The sequence below is a fragment of the Podarcis filfolensis genome (assembly GCF_964270895.1).
Source record: "Podarcis filfolensis genome assembly, chromosome: 8".
In the NCBI taxonomy this organism is placed as follows: Eukaryota; Metazoa; Chordata; class Lepidosauria; order Squamata; family Lacertidae; genus Podarcis; species Podarcis filfolensis.
Genome location: NC_139611.1, coordinates 56983780 through 57002562, shown reverse-complemented (window position 1 = coordinate 57002562; position 18783 = coordinate 56983780). Strand labels below are relative to the sequence as shown.

Genomic DNA, 18783 nt, shown 5'->3' with positions numbered 1-18783 from the left:
CATTCCCAGCAGTTCCAGAAGGACTGCTGGGAAGGGATGGGTTAGGATACATCCTGCCTAGTCTTGACCTGGCATTTATGGTCTTTGGACAAATAAGTTGGGTAGAAAGCGGAGTTCTGCAGTTAGGTTGGGCTGCCTTTTATTTTATTTTGTGTTGTTTTATTTTTTAAAGAATATGGAAGAACTGGTTAAATTGTGGAAGAAGTCAGGAATGGATTGTTGAGAGACTTAAGAATTGGTCAGAAAGAGACACTATTTGTGGTAGGAAGAATGAGTGACATGTAACTCCCTCCCCCCACTTCTTGCTGTCATGAGAAAGAATGAGCAGGTGCAGGTTAGGAGCATGGACAAGAGTAGAGCTCTCTCTCACTCCACACACCCTATTTCTTTATAGTTAACAGAAACTGATTATCACAACAATTGACAATTGGTACAAAACAGTTTGGGAAACAGCCCTCCTTGAGAGAGTAACAAATAAACTATAGTTAACATATGGATAGATCAAGAAAGATGGCTTTGCCCCAGTGTGGTTTAATTTCACAACATATGCCAATATTCCAGTATTCCAGAAAATGAACGACCCTCCCCATCAGCATTTTAGCCCAATCTAGTTGAAGAATTATTATTTTCACTCTGAACCCGCCTCCCATGTTCATCAATGACTATCACTCATACTTAATCTAAGCACAACCGCAAGAACTCCCGATTCGGTGTCTAGCTGTGTGATGCTGAATGTTATCTGTTAACTCTGTTCTATTCTGTTTCACCTTTGTTTTTGTTTAAACCAATTTCCGAACCAATAACTTGTACATTGACCACTAATAATGCACCATATGTTGTAGATATTATTGCAAATTTATTGTGCTACAAATGCCATGAGAAGAAGTGGTCTATTTATTTGTATCATTTATTATTCCTATGAGCCTTGTTTATAAAACCCAATTTAAAATTATTCAAAACAACAACAACAAACCAACACCAGAAACTGATGATCATCAGTATTACTGGTGAGGCAAGGGCATATTTCCCACAGTGTATGTGGATTTCATTGCCTCAGACCGTTAAATTGCTACATTTTTCATTAGAACAAAGGGCTTCTTTAAAAAAGTATTAATTCACAGCAGGTAAGTCTGATGATTAGTGCAGCATCCTTGTTCAGAGCACTGTAATCTTCCTGTTGGTTGGCAAGCACTTCCCTGGGGGTTTGGAGGGAGGTAATAGAATGTAGATCAAAATGTACATGTCTAAAAACAGAGTAGCACAACTTGGCAACCAGGACATACTTTTTCTGTTACTTTCAGCACTTTAACTTCAGCTGAACCTTGCAGGTTTTTAAACCCTGGAATCTTCCAAAACTCTTGCATCTCCAAGCTTACCTAAAGTTTCTCCTGAACATGGGCAGAGTACCATTCTCACATCTTTTGCCATAACCCAGCCCTTTTGTGTGAGAACATGGCGGGGCAGAAGGGCATGTATTCCAAGCAAGCTAGAGTTACTTACCGCCCCACCCCACCCCTTGAAACAGTTACATAAATTTGACCTGAACTTCAGCCAGTAACGTCTGCCTGTTTTGGTTTGGTTTCGAACATAGGTGAAGTTCTGAGCATTTGTGTTCCCTTTCTCAGGTATTTAGTCAACCTTGGCTGCATCAAGCCCCTGTGTGACCTTCTGACTGTCATGGACTCCAAGATCGTTCAAGTGGCCCTGAATGGCCTGGAGAACATCTTGCGACTGGGTGAGCAGGAGGCCAAGCAGAATGGCTCTGGCATCAACCCTTATTGCAGCCTCATTGAGGAAGCTTATGGTGAGTTGGCCAGTCTGCATCTTGAAACTCTTTCCCCGAGGCAACTTAATAAGTATACCCTCATTTGCAAACACTTCCCAATAAATTGTCAGTGATTCTTCCTTCACATCCTCACGCATACCTGCATGTGACCTATGCTCCTCCATCTCCGTCTTTCTGTCTTTCTTTCTTTCTTTCTTTCTTTCTTTCTTTCTTTCTTTCTTTCTTTCTTTCTTCTCTCTTAATGGCCAGAACCGCCTCTCAGAAGCTCTCAACTTCCTCAAAGGTCCACCTTTTCCTTGAACTTTTTGGCACACCTCCTTAGTCCTCCCCAAACCCTACCACAACCTTTGCCTGCCTTCAGCTGTTTAGGACTACAGCTCCCATCCAACAAACAAGATTCGAGCACAAGACCACTCTCTCCTCCTTCTGTGGTTTCCAGCAGCTAGTATTTAGAAGCATTACTGCCTCTGAGCACGAGGGCAGAATTATTGACAGCTGTCTCCTCCATAAATTTGTACTGTCCTCTTTTAAAGCCATCCAGGTTGGTGGCCATCAGTGCCTCCTGTGGGAGTGAGTTCCATAGTTGTAGCTATAGCATAGCACCAGGTGGTGGAGCTGTGTATGCATACTAACAAGGACAATGTGTTTCTCCTCCAGGCTTGGATAAAATAGAGTTTCTCCAGAGCCATGAAAACCAAGAGATCTACCAGAAAGCCTTTGATCTGATTGAGCACTACTTTGGCATCGATGACGACGACTCCACTTTGGCTCCCCAGGTAGACGAGGCCCAGCAGCAGTTTATATTCCAGCAACCAGAGGCCCCCATGGAAGGCTTCCAGCTATAACATGTGTGCAGAGTGGGGGAAGGGGGGAGAACATCGTAACTTTGTTGGAAAGGTAACTGCAGAGAGCCTTCACACCCCCAGCCGTGTTCTCTTCTCAGCCAAACAAAAGGCTGCAAAGTGCCCACTCCACCTGTTACAAAACAGCTTTCTCCTTCACTGACACATGGCAGCAGTACTTCGCGCTCATGAAGAAGAAGAAGCAGAAGAAGAGAGATTCTTACACACAATACATTTTTTTTCTTTTTGCTGCTGCACATGTGTGTCAAAAAAGCAGGTGCTGAGGTGGATGAAAGTGGAGGTGTAAATCAGTTACACCTTCTAGTGTGTGGTTTTCCTCTGGGGTTTTTTGTGTTGGTTTTTTCCTCAAATGTGTATCTTCATTTGGGTACTTGAGAGATGACTTTTTTCCAGTGGGAGAAGGCAAAATAACGTAGATCACAACCAAGGAATTTAATCCTGGATGCTTGGGTTCAACTATTTAAAAAAATTCTTTTTTGCACATCTTGATTTTTATTAAAGACTCTTGATTGATCTGCCAAAAGCAGCACTTTGGCCCTCATTGTTCTGTGTCTCCCCCACCCACCCCCCGAAACCCTCTTGCCAAACAGCACCTTTTCAAGGGATTTGGGCCAAGTTGCTGCTGCTCCTGCCCCCTCCGCAAAAATATTCCTGTACCCAGATGCAGGAAAAGTTGGACAGCCCCATCCCACCAGGCATCGGAAAGACTGTCCTTCATGGAGGGATTCTTTTCTGAACTGCTTCAGAATTCAAACAGTGCAGCAGTTCCCACTGTCTCCTGAAGGCCCAGTCGAAGGAAGAGGAAGAGGCCTAGGTTAAAAGGACTCAAAGCACAGCTAACCATGAAGGTGGGCTTCTCTTACATTTGCTACTGACTGAAGTGTTGAACTGGTGGAGGAAACCTCATCCTGCATCTTTACTTGAAGAAAAATTTCAAACCTTATTGAAGCCTTTTGGTTCCATGTCATTTATTTTGAAAGGAATTCTTTCCCTTTTTTGGGTCTTGGCTGGCTGGGGTGGGGACAAATCTGACATGTTTCCTGGAGCAGGTCTTGTGCCTGCACTTGGTGCACAATCTGCTCTCAGCTCAAAGAGTCAAGTGGCCTGTGTTTTCTCAGAATTACCTCCTGCTCAACTGTGTCGTATACATTCTACTTCAAAATGAAGAAGAGAAAGCTCTGTATTTTTTATATATTATATATACACGTAAATATTTGTCTAATTTGGTCTCCAGAGGGGGGGAACTATAATTCTTCTAAGGTATATATATTAGGATACTGTGTGGCAGGCCTGCCTAGGAACACATGGCCATGAAAACCTCTTTGGTTATCTTGAGTTCTCCTTTTACCTACTGTAGGAAGTGCCAGATTAGTTGAACTCCCTTTACCAGGTATAGATTACTTGGCGAAGGCAAACTATCAGCTTATTTCTGCGATGGGGAATGGCCCCTTCAGATTGCTTAAATGCTTATGGTATGCACATATCCCCTCCCCCTTTTCCTCTTCTCACTCTCCGACATTTGAATTCAGGGTTCCCAAAGCATTCAAGAAGAGAAGTTCAGGCAGGTGTGAAGCTGGATGCGAAACCTTGGGCTGCATTTTGTAATAGAGATTTGCTCTTTGTTGTTTAAAAGGAAAAAAAAAGTGAAACAAATGCCAAGGAAACTAATAAACTACATCTGTGCATTCAGTGATTGCAATCCAGATAAGACTGGAGTGAAGACTGTTTTCCTTAACATAACTAGCAGTATCCAGGATCCAATGTGCAAAATGGCATGCATGCTTTTATTTGTGTCTTGCAGTGACCCTGTGAGGTAGGTTAACATCATTTTACTGTTGAAGGGGAATGGAGGCAAAGTACTCCTGACTGAGGCCACAGTGTTCTCTTGATGCAGCTGAGGCTTTGAATCTACTCGGCAGTCATAGGTGGGTCGGCACTCTTAGCTGCTGGGCAGCATTGCTTTATGCAGTTGGTGGCATAGTTTTAAAAATAAATAAAATAATAATAATAATAATTACTGATTTTAGAGATGCTTGCATAGAGAGTATTGAATTGAAGGTCCCCACCATACAGGCATAGATCAGGGAATATAAAGGGGTGGGGGATACAGTCAGTTTCACTATTTCCTTTTTTGCCTTAAACTGATGCTAGGATTTGAAATCCTGCCGGAAGAAAAACAGCCACAGTAAATATATGGGCTTCTTAGTTCTTGCTGCAAGAAATAAAAGTTAAACAAGAATTTTGCCTGTTGAAATAACCCAAAAGGTCATAAAAAGTGCCTCTCCTGGATCTAAGTCTAGGTTATACAAGTCGTGTTGCAGCATGTAGAAGGGAGTGTTTTACTGACGCACCAATCTCATCTTCCTGGTGCAGTTTTTCCTTTTTTGTTTTTGTTTCCATGTAATATAAATTGGAGTGGGGAACCTGTGGTTCTCCGGATGATGTTTGGACTACAGCTCCCATCATCCTTGACAGTTGGCCAAGCTTTCTTGGTTTGGTAGGAGCTTGAGTCAAATGCCTTCCAAAGGGCTGACAAGTTTCCCTTTCCTGATCTAAATGAACCAAAGGCTCGAGCACAGGCAAAGCAATATAGACGCCTAGACATATTCCCTCAAAAGGCTTAGTACAAGTTAAAATTGAATGTGGGGAATGTGTACCATGCAGGTACAAATTCTTGCTTAACATGTTCTTCTAGAGTCCAGCTAAAGTGGAAAAGTTCAGGGAGAGGAGGAGCCAAAAACTGCTGCTCTCTGAGCTGTGCTAATGAAGTGGCCCTGCATCCCTTCTTTCCATTCTTTTATTTTGACCTAATGTTGTTGTGGCTGCTGTGAAGTGGCAGATGGGAAGAGGCTGGCTTGTTAACGGAACTGGTGGTGACCTTCTCTTGCTACTTAACGACATCCTCATCTCTCTGAATTTGTACCGGTCTGTTGTCATCCTGTGACCACAGGCTGAGCTGCTGGGGGACGCAAGAGGAACATGGAGTGATCTGATGCCTGGAAGCTGGCCTTTGCAGGAATCCACCTTAGAGCCCACATGGGTCACCAAGGGAGAGGGTGGTGCCACTATAATGTGCTTGGGAGGGGGAACTTCCTCCCTGCTGTTCTTGTTCCCAGCTACTGAGGGAGGCTCTTCCGGTCAGAGGTGTGAGAGAATTTGAGGTGTGTGGAGAGAGAGATTGTCCTTTTGATGGGAAGTTTCCACGCTTCTAAGTACAACCAGATAGCGCATCTGAAGCCCTTTTAGCATTTTAAGGGTCAGTGTAAATGTTAATTATGAAAGCTCTCCCTTGCGAGCCGCCGCCCTGCCATTGGGTAAGATCCCTTTCCCTTTGCCACCTTCCTTGCTTGGGGTGGGTGCGTGGAAATAGCCGGGATTTGTTCTCCAGCAAGAAGCCCGAGACCGCATTCGAGAGGATGCTGGGAGTTGTAGTTTTAACGAGGATGCCTCTTACCCCGCCCCGTTCCCCCGGAGTGATGCATGCCGGGAGCTGTAGTGCAGCCCAGGCTCCCGCCTCGCTTGCCGCTTTTTTCTCACCCCTTCGAAGTTTCCCAGCATGCTTCTCCCGGCCGCTCCCGCTGATTGGCTGGCGGCGGCTGGCGGCGCATGCGCAATTCTGAGACCCGGGGCCGGAGCTGCGTTCTCGAGCTTTTTGGAACCGCTAAATCCAGACTGGAACCGGGAGGGAGCGCTGGCGGCGGCGACTCGTTAAGAAGAGAGTGGCGGCGGAGCAGCAAAAGTGAAAAAGCAAAAGCGAGCAGAGCAGCCCCGTGGGTGCTGGGCGGTGAGTTTGGTAGGACGCGTCATACCTCTGGGCCGTGACGTCAGAGCACTAAGGGTGACGACAACTCTGAGTGAGTGACGTGGTCGTGTGGCGAGCAGGGAGGGCCGCGGTAGCGCCCTTCCCCCGGGGGAGCATGCGTAGTGGGGTCGGCAAGTTGAGGCTGGGGGGCGGGAGGAGTCCCGGGTGGGCCAGGACGGAGGCTGGGACTGGCTGGAAAGGTAGGCAGACTGTATGAGGAGCGGGGCTGGGACTGAGTGGCAGGAGGAAGAGGCCTGTGGGTTTCCATAAGGCCTTCTTTCCCCGCCCCGCAAAGTTGCAAAGGAAAACACAGCAGCAACTCAAAATACATAAAAGGAAACTTGCGGCAGCAGCCATGGGCTGGTAAAAGCAGTAAAACCCACGCCGGGTATTTGGGGTGTTTGACTGAGTGGCAAAGAAACGGGGGGCTGAGGTCAGTAGACTGCTGAGCTGTGTGCATGGATGAGGGAGAAACAGTAGTGCTGTTTTCTTGAGAGGGCCCTTTGGGGTATAGTTGCCAGGGCTTGGTGTGGGAGGTGAACAGGCGAACATTTGGAGCCAAGCAGGGAGCATCTGGGGCCTGAGTTCCCAACTCATGTAATAAAAAAGGTGTTAGGGCTGAGGGAATAAAAATCATAGGTGGTGTTGAGCTAAGGGAAGGAGGGGTCCCATGAGTTGCTCATGTCCTAAGCAGTTGTAGTGGGAGCAGGGAAGGGCTGGCCCAAGACAGTTTGGCACCAGAGACAAACCACAAAATGGCACAAAGCTGCCCACAAGAGGTGTGTGAAGATCTGCATCAGGAACAAGCGGGTGTCAGGGTGGAAAGGAATAAAGTTCTACATCGGAACGAGTGGGAGGAGACCAGCAGTGCCTCCTATTCACCAAGAGGCCACTGCAGAGGCAACATTGGGGAGGGGGCAGCAATGCATTCCTTGGGGACTGGATCTGCTGTCCCTGTAGACCCTGCCGCCTGAGGTGGCTGCCCCAACTTGCCTCATGGGTGGGCCAGCCCTGGAGTGGGGCTTGGCTGGTAAGACAGAGAGGTAAGTCACTTGGGGTTCATGAGAGAACATCTGAGGGCATTTTGTTTTCTTGTAAGGGACTGGCAATGTTCTCTGGGACTGTGTGGAAATGTGCCACATATTTTTTTGCATAGGAGAGGGGTATAATGGGAATGGGCTAGGAGTTTGAGGTTCCCTCAACTGATAGGGTTCACATGTTAGCTTTTAACAGGCCTCTCTTACCTTGTTTCTGATGGGGATGGGTGTGGCCAGGGCAGGAAGATAAATCAGGGGTGTTTTTAAACCTATGAGAGCAAAGCTCTCCGCTATGCTGACCATACAAATTGTCCCAAGCTGTAATGAATGATACATGATTTCAATGACTGCACCAGCAACTATCCTTTCTCTTGAATGTGGTGTTTTCTTATCTAGTAATGACTTTTGATTTCCATTGAAATTGCCAGTCATCCTCTGAACTTAATGCTAAACAGAGGGCCACCTTTTTCTTTTACTAGACGCTGTTGGAAGTGGCTTGGAAGGTGACTTACAATGAAGAGCCAAGATGGGGAAAGCAAAGCTGTCCTTCTACCTGCCAGCCCTTCCAAAATGAGTAGTGTGCTGGGGTTGGAAGACTTAGCTGAGGCTCCCATAGTGACTACAGAAAGCTGTGAATGTCCACACCAGCCTGAGATGTGCAGCTTGAACTCTTTGGTTGACGGAAATGTTGAAAACCCAATGAGTGAGGAGCAGAGTAAGAAAGAGGGTATGTGTTATCATGAGGCCCGTTGCCCTTTCAAACGTTAGTTTTTATATCCCTTTACATTTTTCTTCAGCCGTAAGCTGCTAATGGCATTAAACATTTATTTCCTTTGTCTTTGCACCACCACCGCTAAAAAGGATTGTTGCTTATATTGCATACTTTCTTAAATCTCACAATGCCCATCATTTCATTGACTGAGAACTCTAAAGCCAAAACACACCTGAGGCCATACCATGCTCTCTTCCAGGAAGCGTTGGTCTCATCTCTTCCCCTCCTCCCCCGTGCTGTAATCCTAATGTACCACCTTTATCCCCAGCCCCTTATTTACTAAACTCTAGTGTCTACATGGCTAAGAAGTGCAAAAAAGAGACTTTTATATATTTTCTGTGCAATATATGCAGTGGTTTATGTAAAGTGCTTATTTGTTAACTGCTTGAACCTTACCCAGGAAGTTAGTTTTTATGTCAATTTTCTGCTATCAGTTTCCAGGCCTTATTTTACAGGAAAAAAACAGCTCATTTCTTCTGTGCTGTTAGTAAAATGTCTAGTACATTAAGAGCAGAATATTTTGAAATATTGTATGCTATTCTGGTAGACTCTATAAACTTTGCAAAATGATCTGAAACACAATAACATTTGATATTATTTAGTTAGTAAAATCCTTCTCCCCAGTTTGCACATGTTCACACATTTAATATCTTGCGTATTAATGTTAAATAGTGTTGTTCATTTATTCCTTTTGCAGCACTTTTGGTGGATGAGGCTGTATCCCAGCCCCACCAACCGGTTAGCTGTGATGTCTCTGAAGAGCTAAGCAGACAACTAGAGGACATTCTGAACACATATTGCCTGGATACAAACCAGGAAGGACCAGGAGATGACAATGGGCAGAGTGAACCTGTAGAGATGGATGAGGCAGAAAAGTGCCTGAGTGAGTCCCCAAGGAATGGCGAGCAGGAACAGAGTTGCCCTGAGATGAATGGAGAGAAAGAGGGACCCAGAGGAACCAGTGATGAAGGCAGCGAGCGGGATCAGAAACGAGCCCAAGAAAAAAAGAAAGCTAAGGGGCTTGGTAGGTGGTTCCTTCCTGATAGTGCTCTGCTCTGCTGTCCCATCCTCAGTTTATGTCCTAATCCTAAACGCAGTTGCCCTTGCTAAAGAGTAATCACTTACTATTGCAATCTCTTCATGGGCCTCTGGTCTCTCTGCCTGCTGTGCTCTGATGTTGGAATAGACATGCCAGGGCTGTTGTGGCTGGTATTGACTCAACTTCTTTCTGTTATAGACATTCTGGACTGCCTAAGTTGAGATTGTAGAGTGCTTAAGGCAGAGATTTTTCACATTATGATGACTGAAAAAATAAAATGTGAGCTGGCTGCTCTCTGGAAAATGCCCTTTGTTAAAGAGCAGTGAGGCAGGCAGGAAAGCGTATAGCAGAGACCAGTCCACATCCTGCCTCCCCACCCTGATCTACAAGCTTATAGAAAACTGGTAGTAATTTCCACAGTCTACAGGTTTCTAGATCCTTAGATTTTTTTGGTCTCAGACTCCTACTCTTCACCCCCTAGTTCTTTTCATTGTGATCTGAAGATGTGTCTATATTATCCTTTGTGTTCCAGGCAAGGAGATCACGTTGTTAATGCAGACCCTCAACACTCTCAGCACATCTGAGGAGAAACTGACAGCCCTCTGCAAGAAGTATGCTGAACTGGTCAGTGTCTGGCAAAGTGAGAGGGAGGGATGCTTGAGTGGGGTATTGGTGCAGGAGGCAACAGGAGAGGGCTTATTTCTGAGGAAACCAGATGCCAGGGGCAGGGTGTACATGCTTTGCTTTGAAACTTGTATGGTTTGTTGTGGGTCATAACAGGTTCAGAACAAGTGGGACTCCATCACCCAACTTGTCTGCTAAAGCCAAGACATATGCTATTATAGTTTGGTGCAAGTGTAGGTTAAATGTTGGGGACGTGGGTGCCATATCCAAATCCCACTTAACCGCCTGGCCCTTCATAAGGGGCAAACTTTGTCTTCAAGGGACTTGGGAGTTTTTCATAGGGACCATAGATAAAGTAGTTTGTCTATGATGAGGAATGCAAAACACCCAGGCAGCAGAGCGCACCCTCCTTTTGTACTTGGAGACTCTTTCAGAAACCTTTATGGCCAAGCAGAAGTGCTCAACAGGCTTCTAGCAGTGCCTTGCCTCTTGGGAATCCCAAACTAAACCGCAGGCAGCAGTGTGCTTATTGCCAGGTTGCTGCCAGTACTGGAAGGATGGGTGGGGAGGAGTTGTAGAGTAGGCCTTCCCAAACCACTGGTAAAGGAGGCTTTACCAGAAGATTTACCAGTTAAGGGGTTAAGAGAGCTGCCTTAGACCTGTGAAATACATAAAACACTTTAGGCACAAGTGGCTCCAGTTTTAGGATGCTCACGTTGTTCACTGACCATGAGTACTTCTGCTAATAGCTTCCAGTGGCAGTTATCTCTTACCCCTGGTAGTAATAGGGGGTTATTGTTCAGGTTCATCTCTGCCCCAGTGTGTTCATCAAACCCACAGTGTCAGGTGTAATGCATATCAATCCACTGACAATCAATTTAGACAATCTCAACTGACCTTCTTTGGAGTTTCATAGTCTTTGCAATGTCCAATCTATGGCAAAATATCTGCAATGCGATGCTTCCTACTCAATATCCTTGTTAAACTGCAGGGTCCAGAACTGGACACAGTGCTCCAGGTGGGGTCAGACCAAGTCAGAATAAAGTGGTACTATTAACTTTCCTTGATCTGGACACTATTTAACATCGTTATGTGAATTTGACAGAAGCTTCCTCATGATGAAATGCAGGACAGCCTCAGCTTTGAACAGTAAGGTCTGAAGGGGGCTTACGAGTCTGTTTGCCTAAGTGGCACAAACCCCCTTCAGATCTTGATGCCCAACACTGCATTGTGCTGCTTGCATTCTTAAGATTTTATAATAACTGAAAAGGACTGCAGAGGTAGAATACATGAGAGTCTCAACAATTAGAGTTGCATCCAGGGAAGATTGGGACTTGGGTGGCTGATCTCTCTTGTGGCTCAGGGATCTGCCTATCCAAATTCATTGGCCTTTAGCCTAGCCAGAAAAAGAGTGCTGTATTTCTAGCACAGAAGGGCCACCCAGGATGATGCATCCCTCCACCATGTTGCTTCAGTATTAGTTTTCCCTCTTCTCCCCTCTCCGTCCTTATTGCTCATATGTTTGGGAACACTCATTTTACTGCTATGTGGATACCATTACTTATGCCTGTCCTGGTCTGCTTCTCTTTGTCCTGCCAGCTGGAGGAGCACAGAAACTCTCAGAAGCAAATGAAAATCCTTCAGAAGAAGCAGACCCAGTTGGTGCAGGAGAAGGATCATCTACGGAGCGAGCACAGCAAGGCCATCTTAGCCCGCAGCAAGCTGGAGAGCCTGTGCCGGGAGCTCCAGAGGCACAACCGCACCCTCAAGGCAAGTGAGGCCCAACCTGTAGGTAGCCTCTCCCCCACCCCCATCAAAGCCCTGGGTGCTGTACCAGTGTCTGTGCAGGCCTCTCCTCCAGAGACCTGTGTGACGCTGCTGCACCTTTGGGGTCAAAAGAAAGCCTATCCAAGCAGCGTAGTTCAGCCTAAGAAGGGAGATAACATTGTTGTGGGGGCAGCTCCTGGCTTGTTATACTGGATGTCTTAGGTTGCCCTCTTGGCTGATTTTAAATGATCACAGTGGAGCCCCCAGTCTGTGACTTTGTAGACAAATTGGTTGGGGGGGGCAGGATGGGGGAAGAAGGAAGAAGATAACAGCTTCTGAACTGGATTTCAGCAGGTGTTTTCCAATAAGGGATGATAAATAATTGCTTTTCTCCAGCGAGCCAGTCCATTTTTAGCTAAGCTCTGCCTACTGTGACTTGCAGCCATTCCCTTTTCCATCGCTGCCACTGAACAGAAACCCTTTAAGGGGGGTGCCAGGTATCCCCACCCGGAGAGCCTTCTGCCTGCAGGAGTCCTCATTCTCGCCCTTCTTCTGCCCCCTGACTTTCACTTGTTCTTTCCAACCTGTCTATCTAGGAAGAAGGTGTCCAAAGAGCCCGGGAGGAAGAAGAGAAGCGTAAGGAGGTGACATCCCACTTTCAGGTGACCCTCAACGATATCCAGCTGCAGATGGAGCAGCACAACGAGCGCAACTCCAAGCTACGCCAGGAGAATATGGAGCTAGCCGAGAGACTGAAGAAACTCATTGAGCAGTATGAGTTGCGAGAGGAGGTGTGCAGCCCACAGTGAGCGGTGGGGTGTGCATTGTGACTGGGGGGTGAGGGACGACTGGAATGTTAGGAAGGTAGGGAGGAGAAGTATCCCCAAATCTCTGCAACCTTAGTCTTATGATAAGAATTTAGTTCTACACCACCTGTTTGTTACCCAAGTGAGGGAACAGCTTTTAAATAAAACACAGAACCGAGGGAATTACAGCAAGCTTCAGCCGATCCAGTTAGGGACCCAGAGTTTATATTGCAAATGTCCCACTTTATCACTGTTTCCTTAGCAACCAGGCCTTTGACAGAGTTGTTGACATTCCTGTCCCTATCTGTTCCTTGGAACCTTTCAAGGAGGTGCCGGATTTCACTCTAGTGCTAACTCAAAACAGACACAGCAAAACACCCTGAGTGACCGTTTATGCCACTTTCAGGGTCAGATAGGAAAGGAATGCAGCTACTAGGAGTCATAAAATGCATGCACACAGGAATCATTCATGGATGCATTCTAGCCAAAGGTTAAATGCAATTATTGAAACATTTCTAAAATCAAAAATATGCATTTGGGGTCTCTGGTTTTTTACGTCAGTCGCATAAGTGTGCTGGCTGGGGCTGATGGGACTTGTAATCCAAAGCATCTGAAGGCACCAGGATTGGGAAGGCTGGAATACAGAATGTTCAGCTAGATGGCCCAAGGGTCTGACTTTGTATTAGACAGTTTCCTATACTCGTTGTAGCAAGTGGCCAGTTGGCAACTGAAGAAGCACTGTTTTGATACCAGAGTCTGCACTCTGGCTTTAAACTGACCTGTCCTATGCAGGCTCCCAAATTAAAATGCTTTCACTTTCAAAAAAACCCCAAAACATTGCAGCTTTTTTCTGGTATGCCAGAGGCAACCTCCCTATGAGCGATTGCTTTCCTTTGGCTTATGTGACTTGTGAAAATAAAAGTGATATTTGTGTCTTGGTATTGTGCCTGTGACTTTCTGCTCTTGCATTTGCCAGAAGCGGCTGCTGCTGACTGACAGCCTGTTTTGTCTTTCCATTGGCAGCACATCGACAAGGTCTTTAAACACAAGGACCTGCAGCAGCAGCTGGTGGATGCCAAGCTCCAGCAGGCCCAGGAGATGCTGAAGGAGGCTGAGGACAGGCATCAGCGGGAGAAAGACTTTGTGAGTCTTGCTCAAATGGTCCAAGGAGAAGCTCCAGTCTGGCTGCCGCAGCTGAGCATCTCTTAAGAGAGCTGCGTCCAAGCTAGGGAGTCCTTTCCCCTCTTCCTGGATTCTTTGATATTCCTCAAAGCTACATCAGGCCCTGCTTGCCTCTTAATTGATCCTCTAAACATGGAGTGGAGGGAAGTTCCAGGCTGAAGGGCGCTGTTCTCCTGCAGTGGTGGTGGTGGTGGGGAGTTAATTTCTCTTACTCCATTACCTTCCCCCTGTTCCTTCTCTCTTGCACAGCTATTGAAGGAAGCCGTGGAGTCCCAGAGGATGTGCGAGTTGATGAAGCAACAGGAAACGCATCTCAAGGAGCAGGTGTGTGCGTGGGTGGCACTCTTCTCTCTCTGCCCCCCCCTCCCTTGCTATAGTTCACATTTTCTATACAAAATCCACTTTCTTAGAATGAGAAAACAATTTTCCTTCTTGCGACTTGCTGGCAGGATCAGTTGGTCACGACAGGGGCATGGCTAAAGGAACAGTTGCTTCCTCCAAACCTAAATTGGGTTGGAATGTTGTTAGGCACTTAAGATGGTTTCGTTTGAGTTCCCAGCTGAGTCCTGAGTAGCTCCCTCTTCCTACCCCACCTCTGCACTTGCAGTGTTTTCAGTAAATGGTGCTTGAAGAATGTGTGCCTATGCATGTGTGTGTGTGTGAGAGAGAGAGAGAGCACTTCCCTTTCTCTTACTCAGCCCTGATCTAAAGAAAGAGTTGTAGACGCTAACTCTTCTCCTTCCCTCCTCCTTTTTTCCAGCTGGCCCTCTACACAGCAAAGTTTGAGGAATTTCAGAATACACTATCCAAAAGCAGTGAAGTGTTCACAACCTTCAAGCAAGAAATGGAGAAGGTACTGTATGTTTATGCTGCTTTCATGTGCTGTGGGAGGAGAGGCTCTGACTTAAATTGTCACTCCTATTGAACAACGCTTAACTTTGAACTGCTGCCTTGGGAGGGGAGGACAGCCCCTGAACTGTTTCTCTGCTGGCGTCCCAGGACCGACGTGACTTACACTGTTTTTTCCTTCCTTGCTGCAACCCCATAGATGACAAAGAAGATTAAGAAGCTGGAGAAAGAGACCACAATGTACAGATCCCGCTGGGAAAGCAGCAACAAGGCCCTTTTGGAAATGGCAGAAGAGGTAACGTTGCCGCTGCCTTACCCACATTGACTTCTCTAGGGGAAACAAGAGCTTCAGGGTCAAATGCATAGCCAGACAGGCCCCAGAAATTCCTATGAGGGATTGAAACTGTGCCCACCCCTTCAAATCTTTGAAATCTTCAAGGATCTAAATAGTGTTCAAAAAATCAGATTTTCTGGAAGATTATGTTCATTTCCCCCCAGACTCTGCACTCAGGAGAGAATAATAAATATTGGCAGATCCAGTACAAGATGCTGGTGCCTCTGTAGTTTTAGAGATGAGCTTGGAAACTCTGAGCAACCTTTTGCTGAAGTCTCGACCTGTTGATGGCCTATGCGTAGTTTTTCAGTCCTTGGAAGCATCCTCCTCCTCAAAGAGTGTGCCACTCTTTTGGGGGGGGGGGAGGCATTTTGGTGAAATCACAAATCCTCTCCATTAGAAGAAACCTCTCTTGCTCTCTCACTTCCTTAGTTTTGCTCTTGGCATTCCGTGCTCTTGAGTCAGGATTCCTTTCAACAAACCTTTGAGTTTTTGTTCTTGCTCTTTGCCTGGCGCTCAGTCCTGGCTTTGCAGTTGGGCGCTGGCCAGTTGACAGAAAGACAACCCAGGAATGGTGCCCTTGTTTTTGTTCTTCATTGCTGGCTGGGACTAGAAGCTCCAGGCCAACCTCGATGCCACAATGAGCTGGAGTGGAGTGGAAAGAAGCAGGTATATGCACTTCCCTGTCCTTGTACTTGGAAGTTTCTTCTTCCAGAGCACACATTGCACTCCTTGCTGTGGGGCTTCTACGCCCAGTGGTACAAGGAGGGGAGGGTGTGGCTGAGGGTTAGTTAGTCTCTGGTCCAGAGCTGGCCTGTAAGCTGGTTAAGGACATTTCCCATCTTAATGAACAAGCAGCTTTCCTGACGTCTTAGCAGCTGAATTTAAGCAACTTATTTTTGTCCCTTTTCATGATCTCTTCTGTACCTTGGCAAGCAGGCAGAAGCTGGCCCTGAATTTGATTTTGTTTCCCCCTTGCAGAAAACTCTCCGGGACAAAGAACTGGAAGGGCTCCAAGTGAAAATCCAGCGCCTGGAGAAGCTCTGCCGGGCCCTGCAGACAGAGCGCAATGACCTGAACAAGAAGGTGCAGGACCTGTGTGCCCTTGTGCCTCCCGCTGCCAGCACGGACCTCCAGGGACCACCAAAGGACCCATCCCAAGGCAGCTCAGAGGAGCTGGCACCTCAGGGCACCACCGTGGAGGAGTGCCTTGCCCTGGCACAGGCGGTGTGCTGCACGGGACCAGCCGAGAGGTTTGGGGAGCCAAGCATAGGAGGAGCCCCTGCTCGGGAAAAGATGGGTGAAGCTGCTGTCTCTCTTGAGTAAAGATGGAGGAAGGGGGAGAGGCGGGCATACCTCTCCAGAGACTGGGCCCCAGGCCTGGGGTGACAAAGCTCAGTCCCCCACCTCCCAGGCACTTAAGGGGTTCCAGTTTAAGTCTGAAGGCGTTTTTCTTTTCTTTTTCGCTTTATAAAAATTATCTCACTATATATTACACGATATGATGTGCAGGGCAACTCCCACTTTTTATATATATAGGCCTAGGAACTAGATTGAACCACATCCTTGTGTGTTGTGTGAACATCTCTAAGTGTGTGGCAGTTTCACCAAAATACCTTCTGAAGTATGGGCGTGGGGGAATCTTGCCAACCATAACCCTATTCCCCTCCCCCAAATTCAGTTCGGCTGCTACATCTCACTGTGGGTGCTATGCCATGAATGCAAATTTAGGAGGTTGGCATCAGGAGGCCCCTTGGAGGATTTGTTTATTTTTCTCATATATTGACCAGACCCAGCGGCTTAAAACCAGAACAGGAGACTCAGGAGTTTGCTATCTAGTAGGTTATTTTTAGCATGTAGATTCCCCCAGGAAAGCGGAGAATAAAGTAGATGTGACTTTGCTTCACGGGGACAAGAGACTGAGAGCCCTGTTGGTTTGAGGAGAGGGTGGGTGGGGAGCATCCTCTCTGGGACTTTGCTACTTCCAGAATCTATGTTTCAACAGCCTTACGACTTCACCGTTGCCTCTATGCTTATACACGCACAAGTGTATGTATTAAAGATTTAATCCAAAGGTTTTCCTTCCTTAAGTGTTTTGCACATGATGAGCACCCGTGCACATGGTTGCGTGTGGGGAATGCTCTGGGGGTGGGGGTGGGGCGGGCAGGGGGAGTGAATCCCCCGCATGTGTTATATACTCCTCTTTGGGATACTTTGGTACTAAACGTCCTTCACAGTCCCAGAGGCTCAGGGAGACAAACCCTAACCTCCCAGGCAGCAAAGCCCAGTAACTAGAAACAAATTTAACACACATCAGGAGCTGCCTGGAGATTGTCCTCTGTGACCGGACTCCTATTTCCTTATCTTAACAGCACTTTTCCTTGGGCCACCTTGTCTACACAGCTCCATGTCAGTAAAAAAGAGGTTTCCTATTTAGTCCTCAGTGCTGCCATGGCTAGTTTAAACGCATAGAGGCTTTTTCTGTTTGTGATTTCAATTTCTGCTGCTTCTTGGGCTTAAAACCCAACTACAGACTTCTTTGCGTTTTAGTAGCTGCTGCCTTTGCTTTTAAAACTCTGCATCCCTCCTCACTGGGACCATTATTAGCCTTTATTGTAATTCCTGTCTTGCTGAGCTGCCTATTCCTCAGTTAGTTATGTTTTCAGCTGTTGAGTGTTGGTGTTTGGGAACAGCTGTGGGCAGGCACCATTCAGGCCCAGCCCTATAGACTTCAAACACTCTTGTGTTAAAGGAAGCTGGGCTTTAGGAAACAGTATTAGCAATGCATTTTGTACGATCTGACTTCTCACCCAGGTTGGCAGATTTCTTGCAGAGCTGTTTTGCTTCCTTGTTTCTCCTACTGGAGGTAGTGATTTCATCAAAGCTTTGGGTGACATCCAGCATCGCACCAGCAGATATGGCAGGACTTCACCTTTGTCACAGCCCCTCTCCCCACGTATGCCCAATCTGCTCTGGAGGGTCCCTCAACCCTTGAGCAATTTCAAGGGTGCATGGGGGGCTGGGGTGGGAAGAGGAAGTCCATGCTATGAATGGGCTGCCTCCCATCCTTTTCCTTGTACTTTGCAGGGCTTGGCCAAAAGCTGATGAATGTAAATGGGAGATAGAACTTTACTCTTTGAGCGGGACAGAACTGAACACTGAGATGTTTCAAGAAAACCTTCCAATTTTTTTTAATGCAGTGGTACAGGCAATATCTAGATCTGTTATATATATATCTTTGTATCCAATACAAATGAACATAAACTTGACTGCATGTCTGTGCTCCTTTTTTTCTCCGCTACCATCATGGATATTGAGGCAGGCTATTGAGCTTGGCACACAGCATCAATTTCCAGACGTCCATCCCAATTCGCTAAAAAGGGTATTTTGGCCCTTTTCAAGGGGCTTGGGACAGTTTTTGTATCACTTTCATGTGTACTGTAAGCAGTGAAAATGGGTCTGGGAAATATTTTTCACTTGCTTAGCTTCAAAATCATTTTTTGGTTAGGATTCAGAAATAAAACCAATGTAGTGCTTTAGAGGGAGTGTTAGACTTCTTAAGCATTAACACCAAACTTTCAGGTCCCAGTTCAAGAAGACAACTCAGATTTTTTTTATTGGTCTAGATTACTGAAGACTGAAGTTACAAGGGGTCTTCCTAATTTGTATTATAATTTAAGTGGAACTCTAGCTACATTTTAAAAAAGGAAACCATGGAGCCGTGAGGGACCTCAAAGACCATCCAATGTACTGTTACAGCAGCCTTGTGTGGGCCACCCAGCTTCTGTTTAAAACCTCTTAACCAAAAAGAGTGTCCGCCACTGTTCCAGGATTGAATATATTATGCTGTTAGCATGGCAAATTCTTCCCAATGCTTTGTTGAAACCATGTAATTTTGAATGAACTGGTGTGGATCCGACTG

At 46.5% G+C, this 18783-nt stretch overlaps 2 protein-coding genes and 1 long non-coding RNA gene across 8 annotated transcripts in view; all 3 read left to right on the top strand.

The window, feature by feature from the left end:
- The window catches only part of KPNA6 (karyopherin subunit alpha 6), a 30795-nt gene extending 26438 nt beyond the window's left edge, over positions 1–4357 (top strand). For all 3 annotated transcript variants that reach the window (XM_083625230.1, XM_083625231.1, XM_083625232.1), the window contains exons 13-14: positions 1626–1804; positions 2444–4357. In XM_083625230.1, the coding sequence (XP_083481356.1) occupies positions 1626–1804; positions 2444–2631 (367 nt within the window). In that variant the 3' untranslated portion in view covers positions 2632–4357. The remainder of the gene's footprint in view (positions 1–1625; positions 1805–2443) is intronic.
- Positions 1–18783, top strand: part of LOC310767883 — a 936392-nt gene that overhangs the window by 453386 nt on the left and 464223 nt on the right. The gene's annotated exons all lie outside the window — the stretch shown is intronic.
- On the top strand, positions 5848–18130 carry TXLNA (taxilin alpha). 4 transcript variants are annotated; one of them, XM_083625218.1, is made up of 11 exons: positions 5848–6433; positions 7968–8215; positions 8958–9284; positions 9832–9923; positions 11523–11693; positions 12287–12481; positions 13520–13639; positions 13928–14002; positions 14439–14531; positions 14727–14822; positions 15843–18130. In XM_083625218.1, exons 2-11 carry the CDS (start codon positions 8002–8004, stop codon positions 16185–16187), a joined length of 1728 nt encoding a protein of 575 aa, XP_083481344.1. In that variant the 5' UTR covers positions 5848–6433; positions 7968–8001; the 3' UTR covers positions 16188–18130. The 4 variants fall into 4 exon arrangements, with proteins under 4 accessions (XP_083481344.1, XP_083481345.1, XP_083481347.1 ...); XM_083625219.1 differs by having other exon boundaries at positions 6250–6433; positions 11523–11697; positions 12291–12481; XM_083625221.1 differs by having other exon boundaries at positions 6251–6503.

Bases quoted from the DNA above. Each gene is read 5' to 3' on its own strand.
- TXLNA (XM_083625218.1), top strand. From the start codon at position 8,002: ATGAAGAGCCAAGATGGGGAAAGCAAAGCTGTCCTTCTACCTGCCAGC. The intron at 9,285-9,831 runs GTAGGTGGTTCC...TTTGTGTTCCAG, and splicing joins AAAGAAAGCTAAGGGGCTTG to GCAAGGAGATCACGTTGTTA. The intron at 11,694-12,286 runs GCAAGTGAGGCC...CTGTCTATCTAG, and splicing joins GGCACAACCGCACCCTCAAG to GAAGAAGGTGTCCAAAGAGC.